At 37.9% G+C, this 10,964-nt stretch overlaps 1 protein-coding gene across 7 annotated transcripts in view; it reads right to left on the minus strand.

Annotated features, from left to right (window-relative positions):
• Positions 1-10,964, minus strand: part of IFT56 (intraflagellar transport 56) — a 32,816-nt gene that overhangs the window by 19,419 nt on the left and 2,433 nt on the right. For 4 of the 7 annotated variants that reach the window (XM_055084804.1, XM_024131003.3, XM_028489689.2 and 1 more), the window contains 6 exons: positions 9,967-10,059; positions 7,926-8,040; positions 6,356-6,405; positions 3,877-4,022; positions 2,788-2,959; positions 83-157 (listed from right to left, as the gene is read on the minus strand). In XM_055084804.1, the coding sequence (XP_054940779.1) occupies positions 83-157; positions 2,788-2,959; positions 3,877-4,022; positions 6,356-6,405; positions 7,926-8,040; positions 9,967-10,059 (651 nt within the window). Of the gene's footprint in view, positions 1-82; positions 158-2,787; positions 2,960-3,876; positions 4,023-4,644; positions 4,691-6,355; positions 6,406-7,925; positions 8,041-9,966; positions 10,060-10,964 lie in introns of those variants that run through there. The other 3 variants (XM_028489691.2, XM_028489692.2, XM_055084805.1) reach the window with 2 other exon arrangements.

The following is a 10,964-nucleotide window of genomic DNA, read 5'->3' on the forward strand; positions in this document are numbered from 1 at the left end:
CCTTCATTCATCTTTCTAACCACTGTGATGTACCAAAATAGGGTAGCCCTCAAGTCAGTCAAGACTGCAAACTATTATTCACCAGATTGTGCCTGATGAGCTCTTTAGCAAATTCAAAGGAAGAAGAAGCGTTGTCCATCAAGCTTTTGAGTTCTGCCTGGAATTAAAAAAGGAAAGCCTTATGAAAATGAGAACTGTATAGTTCTTATATCACAAATAAAATGTTACAACATTTTATAGTTTAAAAAGAATTTAACATGCTGTTCCGTTTGTTCTGCAGGACTCTAAGAAATAATCAATGTAATTATTATTATCCTCATTTTACAGATGAGAACATTGAGGCTTATAAACATTAAGTGACTGAACCTTACACTAATCAGCAAGTTTGAAACTGGTGAACCCAAGTTTTTAGACTCCTAGAGTTAGTCTTTTCTTTCAGGTGACAAACTTTTAACAACTAAGGTTGATTCTTCAATCTGACCATTCCACCTATGTCCTGAATTTTCATACTATCTCCTTCCTGCTGAATTGGCCTTAATTTGTATGATGCAATTAACATAACTTCTCCCCTCTATGTTATTATTTATTAGACCTATCAGATCTCTTCCGTATTATCCTGCACCCTTAACTTCCCTTAGAAGAAATGGTCAGCCATTTCCACAGTGTCTTCACTAATGTCCTAGACTCACTTACCCCCTTCCTCAGCTTTCTGCTATTCCCATCTTGCCACTCTATAATTTTGATTAAGCCTCCTCACCTCCTTTTTCTACTTCCATCAGTGGGTACCTAAGCTTTTCTGGATAAAATAATTAAATCCTTGATTATTCTCACTAAGCACTACAAACTTTTTCTACCCGATGTCACATAGGAACGAACACCTATTCAGCAATCCATTTACTAATCTCCTCTCTTGTCCACAGCAGTAATTCCAAAGCCTTGGGTCAGCGGTCCCAAACCTTTTTGGCACTGGGGACCAGTTTCGTGGAAGACAATTTTTCCACAGACGGGGTGGAGGCGCAGGGGGATGGTTCAGGCAGTAATGGGAGCAATGGGGAGCGCAGATGAAGCTTCGCTTGCTTGCCTTCCACTCACTTCCTGCTGTGCAGCCTGGTTCCCAGCAGGCAGCGGACCAATACCGGACTGTGGCCCGGGGCTTGGGGACCCCTGCCTTGGGTAATATTAGGCTAGTTCAGCAGTTTTCAAGCTTCCGGATCTCAGGATGTTTTTTAAATCTTAAAAATTATTAAGGATCCCAAAGAGTTTTTGTTTATGTGGGTTATAGCCATTCATATTTATTGTATTAGAAATTAAAACAGAAATTTTAAGTAATCAATTAATCAAAACTAATAATAAACCCACTACACATTAACACAAATAACATATTTTTCTTTAAAAAAACTGTATTTACCAAAACGAAAATTTAGTGAGAAGAGTGCTGTTTTATATTTTTGCAAATCTCTTTAATGTCTGGCTTAACAGATGACAGCTGGATTGACATATCTGTATCTGCAATCAATCTATTTTGAAATCATGTTGTCTCTGGAAAACTTCACTGCACACTTGAGTGAATGAAAGTGAAAAAACAAAATCTTTTAGTATTATGAGGATAGCTTTGATCTCAGGCAGGGCCAGCCAGGACTAAAGGTGAGGCAAGGGAGCTACCTAGGGCACAAAATTTAAAGCAGCACTCACTGCACATGAAAAGATGTTCACCTTCATTGGTTATCAGGGAAATACAAATCAAAATTACAATGAGCTTCCACTTCACATCCACTGGGATAGCTAGAATAAAAAAGTCAGATAACAACAACTGTTGGCAAGGATGTAGAAAAATTGAAACTCTTATACATTGCTAGTGGGAATGTAAACTGGTGCAGCCACTCTGGAAAACAGTATGACCCAACAATTCCACTCCTAGGTATATACCCAAGAGAAATGAAAACATGTTCAAAACATGTCCAAAAACATGTATACAAATGTTTACAGCAGCATTATTCATGATAGGAAGAAGGTGGAAACAATCCAAATAACCATCCCCTGACAACTGGAAAAATAAAATGTGGTATATCCATACAATGGAATATTATTTGGTCATAAAAATGAATGAAGTACTGAAAAATGCTATAACATGATGAACTTTATAAACGTTATGGTAAAGTAAAAGAAGCCAGTCATAAAAGATCACGTATTATATGATTCCTTTTTCAGGAAATATCCCAAACAGGCAAATCCATAGAGACAGAAAGTAGATTAAGTAGTTGCTTAGGGCTTGGTGAATAGGGGTTGATAGCTATAGGGTATGGAGTTTCTTTTTGAGGTAATGGAAATGTTCTAAAATTGACTGTGGTGGGAATTCCCTGGTGGTCTGGTGGGTAGGACTCCGTGATTTCACTGCCGAGGCCGAGGGTTCGATCCCCCGTCAGGGAACTAAGATCCCGCAAGCCTCATGGCACAGCCAAAAATAGAGGAAAAAAAAAAAAAAAGAATCCGCCTGCCAATGCAGGGGAAACGTGTTTGATCCCTGGTCCGGGAAGATCCCACATGCTGTGGAGCAACTAAGCCCGTGTGCCACAACTACTGAGCCCGCATGCCACAACTACTGAAGCCTGCGCACCTAGAGCCCGTGATCCACAACAAGAGAAGCCACCACCATGAGAAGCCCGCGCACCACAACGAAAAGTAGCCCCCACTCGCCGCAACTAGAGAGAGCCCGCGCACAGCAACAAAGACCCAATACAGCCAAAATAGAAATTTAAAAAAAAAAAAAAGAACAAATTTCATCACTACCTCAGCAGCTTTGCCATTGTAAAGGCGAAAATGATTACAGGCCTTAAGATTGAGTGCGATGGTACTATCAGGAATTTGCTGAAGATAAACAGCCAGAACTTCTTGAGACACATCATAGTAATCCAGCTTGTAGTAACACAGGGCCACATAAACATTGAGGGCAAGGTACTCCCTATTAGATGAAAGAATTAAGGATTAACAATTTAAGTCTACTTCACAGAAATGTTGTCAAACTACAGACCTTTTTAATGGCTCAAATGGACAGCAAGGCAAAGAGGACATTTCTTCTTTTAAAGAAAAAAGAAGAATATAATCAGTGTAGCACCTTTCTTTTTGTATTATAATATTTAAGTGTTTTGACATAAGCAGAGTAAAAGATGACAACTAGAGGAGAAAGGGAAAAGTTCAACTACTACCTATTCATGTTTAAAAAAACTAACGTAATCAGTAATCGATTATAAACTCAAATAAGCAGACAAGGCAAGTAGATGTGACGACTGAGGATGTGAATGTGTGGGAGATTGTGGCAGTAAAGCAAAAGAAGGGAGAGGGAAGTGGATGAGATATTTTTGGGATGCGGGAGAGAAGCCAAGTGGTCAGTGATAAAGTTGGAACATTAATTCTTCAGAATGATTTGTTTCTAATTTTGTCAGCAATTACCTAGTGTGACTATAACACTGAAATTGATACACCTAGACCATGCATTTTCAACAGGTGTGATATCACCCCCAAAGGGGCAAAAATTGGTTCTTATGGAGAGGTGGAAAATCATACTCATTTTATATATAAAGCATAGATATACATACAGTACATAAACAGATATACAATATATCTATGGTATTGAAACTTCATGGGAGGGCAATTAACGGGGGAAAAGTCTAAAAAGCCTCCTTGGAAGGTCAATAATGAAATAAAGGCGGAGAAACCCTGATCTAGACAATAAGGAGTTCTTAATCTCACCAGATTATTAGCTAAATAGATTTGAACACATGGTGATATTAGATCCAAAGGACACTAGGTCCTCAGCCAAACTAGGTACAGAAGAAAGTAACAAAATGAGATTTCAGGGAAGCATAAATGGACACAGACCTGTTATCTAGCAGTATTCGCTTATAAATATCAATAGCTTCTTGGTAGTGAGATCGCATATAGTGGATTGAGGCCAAACTGAGTTGATCTTCTGTGATATCCTGAAGATTCTGATGAAAGTTCATCAATTTCTTCTCATCATTAAACTAAAATTGTAAGAGAGCAAAAGACGTGTAAAGATTCACATTAGAGTATGGTTACAGAAATCAACACCTACGTAATGGATATTTTAACTTCTTCCCTTCAGCTTCTGGTGTTCTTTACCTCTCTTTCAGAGAAAGAATAAAAATAGTCTCTGGGGACTTACCTGGCAGCACAGTGATTAAGAATCTGCCTGCCAATGCAGGGGACACGGGTTCGAGCCCTGGTCCAGGAAGATCCCACATGCCGCGGAGCAACTAAGCCTGTGCGCCACAACAACTGAGCCTGCGTTCTAGAGCCCACGAGCCACAACTACTGAAGCCCGCGTGCCACAACTACTGAGCCCGCATGCCACAACTACTGAAGCCCGTGCACCTACAGCCTGTGCTCCGCAACAAGAGAAGCCACCGCAATGAGAAGCCCGTGTACCGCAACGAAGAGTAGCGGCTGCTCGCCGCAACTAGAGAAAGCCCGCATGCAGCAACAAAGACCCAACGCAGCCAAAATAAATAAATAAATAAACATTTTAAAAAATTAAAAAAAAAATAGTCTCTGGAGGCAGAGCCTTAATAATGGAACGCCTTTAAGTTACAGCTCATATTAATTACTTGACACCCCTCTTCTTACCTTCTTTTTCTTTTCTATTTCTTTCTTTATATCTTCTCCCTTTCCTTTTTTTCCTCTGTCTCTATCTTTTTTACATGCTGTTTATAAGAGGGACATTTAAAATAGAAGGACACAGAAAGATAGAGAGTGAAAGGATGGGAAAAGGTACAATAAGCAAACACTAACCAAAAGAGAGCTGGTGGAGCTACACAAATATGACAAAGTAGTCTTTACATGAAGAGAGATTTTTGGAGATAAAGAGAGACATTTCATAATGATAAATGTTTCAATCCACTAGATGGACATAACAATTCTAAATCTGTAAACACTTAATGATAGTCTGCAAAACATGTAAAGCAAAAATCGAAAGAACTAAACAGAGAGACAGATAATTATAGCATGAATTTTTTTTTGTTTCCCCCCGCACTGCCCGGCTTGCAGGATCTAGCTCCCTGGCCAGGGACTGAACCCGTGCCCTTGGCAGAAAAAGAGCAGAATCCCAACCACTGGACCAACAAGGAATTCCCAAAATTTTTAAATGCACCAAAAATAATTATTTTCAAATACTACCTTTGGACAATTAGATAAACGTCCTGTAAAATAATTTAGCACTATCAATTAAAAGCTTTAAATTTTTATTGTTCATACTCAGTAACTCAGTAAATCCATTTTAGGATGTTAGAATCACATTTTTATAATTAAAATGAAAACCAATCTGGAAGTTAAATAACTAGAAGTGTTGAATGAATTGTGGCACATGCATATGATGGATTGTTATTATTTTTTTTTTTTTTGCAGTACGCGGGCCTCTCCCTGCCGTGGCTTCTCCCGTTGCGGAGCACAGGCTCCGGACGCGCAGGCCCAGCGGCCATGGCTCACGGGCCCAGCCGCTCCGCGGCATGCGGGATCCTCCCGAACCGGGGCACGAACCCGCGTCCCCTGCATCGGCAGGCGGACTCCCAACCACTGCGCCACCAGGGAAGCCCTGGATTATTATTTTTAAAAGTCTGGTTTTTAAGACTAGTGACTCAGGGGTACACTCGTACTATAAAGATAAGTTTAAAACAAAAGCAGAATACAAAAATATATATTTAACATGAATCCCATTCTGCAAAACAAACAAAAATACAAATATGCATATAAAAAATAATTATCCCAAAAAGAGATATGCCAAAAGGTTGAAATTCAGTTAGCTTTAAATATGGTAGATGTTATATCCTTTTATTGCATATTTATATTTTGCTTAATAGAATGTGTAATTATATAATATGAAAAATGATTTAAAAAATCATTCTATGACATGATCAAAATTATTGCTATAAGGCAATTCTGAAAGGTATGTATTTATTTTCAGGAGTCAGGACAAGGTGTCTTTGATTCTGTTTCCTAAGAGACAATAAGATGATGGAAACAAACTAATCTTAAATGACTACTGCTTAAGAAGAACTAAAACCTAACATTTCTGAATAAATAAACAGAGTAAAAAAACATTAATGGGGGAGAAAGTCCTATAAAATTAACACCTGCATTCTACTTGTTCTAGAAATACTATTAACGAGACTTTCTACTTAATTTTCTTTCACCCTTGTTGATAACAAGAAGAAAGAGAAAAATATTTTAAAAACAAAAAGTGTGAAGTCAATTATACGTCAATTAAAAAAAGATATACATAAAAAAATTTTTTTAATCTTAAAACATTAAAACAAAAAGTGTGAAATAGGAACGTAAGTACCTTGTGAGCCAAGTGGAAGAGGAGGCGGTTTTGAAGTCGGCTTTTTGGAGCTGTGAAAAAAATCCAAGGTGCTTATTAAAGAACTCAATTGTCTATGGCACTTAGTCCCTTGCAGGAGTGACACGAGACGGATAAATCTCCCCAAATCCTTACCTAATGGATCCTGCTACGTCTCTGCTATAATATATTAATGTATATTAATTAATGTATATTAATTAATTAATATTAATTAATAATTAATGTGTTATTTTAATCTAGTCCTACTGCAGTAGCAGCAGCATCACCAAGAACCAGAAGGAAAATGCTGTAAGGTTCTGCTCTTGCCCTCACTTCTTCCTCACTCTGTGGTGGTAAAGCATAGCACGGCACTCCTCCTGGTTCCAGTGGCAGCCCACCGTGTAGTTCACACGCTGAACCAAACACTGGAAGCAAATGGTTATGGTCATCTCAATACATGTAGGAATTCACTCTCATTCAGCTGGTCTTCCAGTGTTCTTTGTCGATTCCTTCTGAAACCCCTTTTCATAATTACAGTGCCATATTTTCCTCAATACTAGCCCAGTCTCCATTTCATAGATCTTCTGGCACGATAATCTACCACCTAAAACAGGGAGCCAAGCAAAAAGGTGAACACCTCTTAAGTTCCAGATCCCTTTTGTGCTCTTGGAGAATTTTCCTAATTCTAGACACTCAATCTTATATCTCTTTACAGCAAAAAGTCATACTTCAATGTATAAAAAAGAAAAATATATATGGAAAGAGAGATAGCTACCTTGATCACCTTAGCTGTGTCTAACTGTTTTAGGCACAGAGAGTCTAGAAACATGAGATAAATAAGTCAAAGGCCTTTAGAACTAATTTAGGAAAATTAGAATTCCATGACTCTGAACTGGAATTCTATCTAAATATGTATATATCAGTTAATTCTCTAAGATTTCTACCCTGAAATACATTCTTCCCTAACATATCTCCTAACAAACATCCTTTTGCCCACTTTCTCTACTTTTCTTTGAATTTAATTTGATTCATACTCTAATTATCCTTAATCTTTCCTCCCATAGTTCCCTTTTGCCCTACTCTATTTGCAAATTTGAGTCCAGTTCTCCTAAGATGACTGTCCTGGTAAGTAAAGAAAAAGGGAAGAAATCTGGATTCTTCAAGTTGGAATTACTTGGCTTCTCATTCAGAAGCAGGAAAAGAAGCTATAAAATGCACATTCATAACAGCTTGAACAACTATACCCAACTCGTACCAACAGCATGAACTTCCTACCACAGTGGAACCTAAGAAAGGCACCTTGCCCTTTCTCTTCTCTCATCCTTCTGCTTTTTGGCTTTAGCTTCTGAGGAGGTGAACTGGGGAGGGTAAGCAGCACACAGATTAACTCTCTTTTTAAACATAAAGTTGCTAAGATCCAATATTCTTTGAAGAGTAAAACTTTATTTTTTTTTTAGCTTTCTAATGTCACTTGATTTTTCCTCAATAGAAAAAGGAATTAAATAAGTTTTAAAATCTTCAAAATGACTCTTACTATTAGTGAGAATACCAGATATTAAAAGGGCCCATTTACCTTTAAATCCAGCTTCTTCAGCTTGTTTATACATTCCAAGAAAAAAGTAGGTACAGGCTAGGTTCACCCAGACTTCAGGATTGCAATTTTCCTCTTTCGTTGCATTTTCATATTCCTGAAACATACATTAAGCAGTGATCCCTTTCAGCAGTAGGGTAATCAATGGGCCATTCCTTTATGTATAATGGGATAGGAGTTCTTACTGAGATTGGGCAACTTCACATTTAGGGACTTCTATATGCTCCCTACCTATTCTATACCTGTAATATGAAATACTGAAGCTAAGGCTCAATCCTACCCATGCAGGGCTGTTGTCCACATAACCTTACACTTGTTTTCTTTTTCCCCTTTTAATATTGATATGGGATAACAAACTGCAGAAATGAAAAGCAACTAAAATATTTTCTTTTTGCTAACTTAAAAAGACATAAAAAAGATGCCTTATTAAAAATGCATAGGTTCAGTTAACTTAAAATCTGATAACCTTAACACCCTACAAATTTCATTTCATTCTAATTGTTCTCTGGCTTTGTTTATTTGGCTTTACACTTTTAAAATTTGGTGTGTTCTTCTGTTTTTTATTCCCTGTTAAGGACAGTTTCTCAGATTCATTTTATTTTTAAAATAAAAATAAAATTTTATTTTATTTCATTTCATTTTATTTTTGGCTGCATTGGGTCTTTGTTGCTGCGCTCGGGCTTTCTTTAGTTGCAGTGAGCAGGGGCTACTCTTCGTTGCGGTGCGCAGGCTTCTCATTGTGGTGGCTTCTCTTGTTGCGGAGCACGGGTTCCAGGCACACGGGCTTCAGTAGCTGTGGCACACGGGCTCTAGAGCGCAGGATCAGTAGTTGTGGCGCACGGGCTTAGCTGCTCTGCAGCATGTGGAATCTTCCCGGACCAGGGACCGAACCCATGTCCCCTGCATTGGCAGGCAGACTCTTAACAACTGTGCCACCAGGGAAGTCCCTCCATAAACTCCTTTACTATTTATCAGTCTTCCCCAGATGCCTTTTTTCTTTCTTACTCTTTTTGGGCTACTCTCTTTTCTCCTATATCTTTCACATATACTACCATCTCCTATTCTGCCCTTTTCACATTTTCACTTTTCCCTCACTGATTTTGTTGCTTTTGTTCATATCACTTCCTCATTACCTGATCTTGGATACTTTTCATTTTAGTAGTGCAGGTTATTTTAATATCCTTAGATTACACTTTGAGAGTAAGAATATGTGGGAAAGTTCCAAACAATTTCATTTATGAATTAAAAATTATTTGACATAAGGCATCTACAATTTTATCTAGATCCATAATTGCATAGATTGTTGATTACATTGCAGGGTTTACAATGACCAAGAAAAAAAAACTTTCAAAGCTATACTTAAAAAATATAAAGATAATATAATCTTTTCTATGTCTAAAATTAACGACGCAAAACAACAATGAACTTCTTTTTGAGAAAAGAATCGTGAAATTTTTTATCAAAAGGGCTTATTTTTCTTCTCCTGAAGACTTCCTTAAGAAAGACTAATATTAGGGGCTTCCCTGGTGGCGCAGTGGTTGAGAGTCCGCCTGCCGATGCAGGGGACACGGGTTCGTGCCCCGGTCCGGGAGGATCCCACATGCCGCGGAGCGACTGGGCCCGTGGGCCATGGCCGCTGAGCCTGCGCGTCTGGAGCCTGTGCTCCGCCAATGGGAGAGGCCACAGCAGTGAGAGGCCCGCGTACAGCAAAAAACAAAAAAAACACTAATGTTAATATATTGAACAATCTCATTAGTATATATTTAAAAGGAAAAAGTAAACAGACATAGGTAAATATGCTTGCCTCAGAAGATTTCTGAGGCAACACATCAAAAAAGAGCCAATGGTTACTTCTGTTAACAAAGAAATAGGATTGAGGAAAGCATACAGGGTGACTTTTCTTTTTTCCTTTGTTCCCTTCTATATTGTTTGAATTTTACCATGAGCATGTATTATTATAATACAAAGCTTAATAACTTTTCAAAACCATTCTGTTATAAAAAAAAAGTTTCTTTAAACTAACCTCCAAAGCTCTCTTGTAGTCACCCAGATGAAAAGCACAGTATCCAATCCACAAATTAGTGTCTTCTTCTTGTTCGCCAACATGACGTTTGAACTTTACATTAAAATTTCATGAAAAAAAATCATGAATACTTTGAATAGTACACTCTCTGTTAAACACTGCTATGTTATTAATGAACAATAGGAAATCACAAATTATAGAAGCAAGATAATCTCAGTTTAATTAAACTGATACCTACAGAACTCAGCACAATTACCTTTACCTCAAATATTTCACAATTGTTTTTCTGTGTTTACTGACACCCTACTCCAGAAAGTATTTAAGAGTTATCCTCATAAAAATTCTGGGTGATATATAAGGAACATAAGAATTATGTGAAATATTTAATGCCAAATAACTGAAAGTTAGTGAAATTAAGTGATGGACTCAAGGCCACACACAGCCAGTAGGTGTGGTGGCAGGGACCACCGTAGTCCGTGGACTCCAAAGCCCATGTTTTCACCCCTCCATGCTCTACCCCGCATTCATCTTCACGCTTCAAACCTGTCCCGTGAGCACACACGTATATTTATTCATAGGTTATAACCTTTCACTGAGGACAAGCCATTAAATCATTCTATTACCCTTCAACAGGCTTACCAGGGCCTGCAAGAATTAAAGATGTTTAGAAGACCACCTAATCATTTATGGCCATTGTGAAAAAATATTCATGAATTCATCAGCCAATGAAAGAAAAGTCCTGTTCTGGAGGAAAGGAGTGAGACCTTGAAGGAGGAGTCTGAACGACCGTGGCAAGGTGAGATTTTTTTTTTCACTCTATATGGTGGTAAGTCAAAAACATGGGTAAAAAAGTAAAAATTAAACAGATCATCGTTGATCTGTGGTGACCTAAATAGGAAGGAAATCTAAAAAAGAGTGTATATATATATATATATATATATATATATATATATACGTATAACTGATTCACTTTGCTATACAGCAGAAACTAACACAGC

The sequence above is a fragment of the Physeter macrocephalus genome, chromosome 5, assembly GCF_002837175.3.
Source record: "Physeter macrocephalus isolate SW-GA chromosome 5, ASM283717v5, whole genome shotgun sequence".
In the NCBI taxonomy this organism is placed as follows: Eukaryota; Metazoa; Chordata; class Mammalia; order Artiodactyla; family Physeteridae; genus Physeter; species Physeter macrocephalus.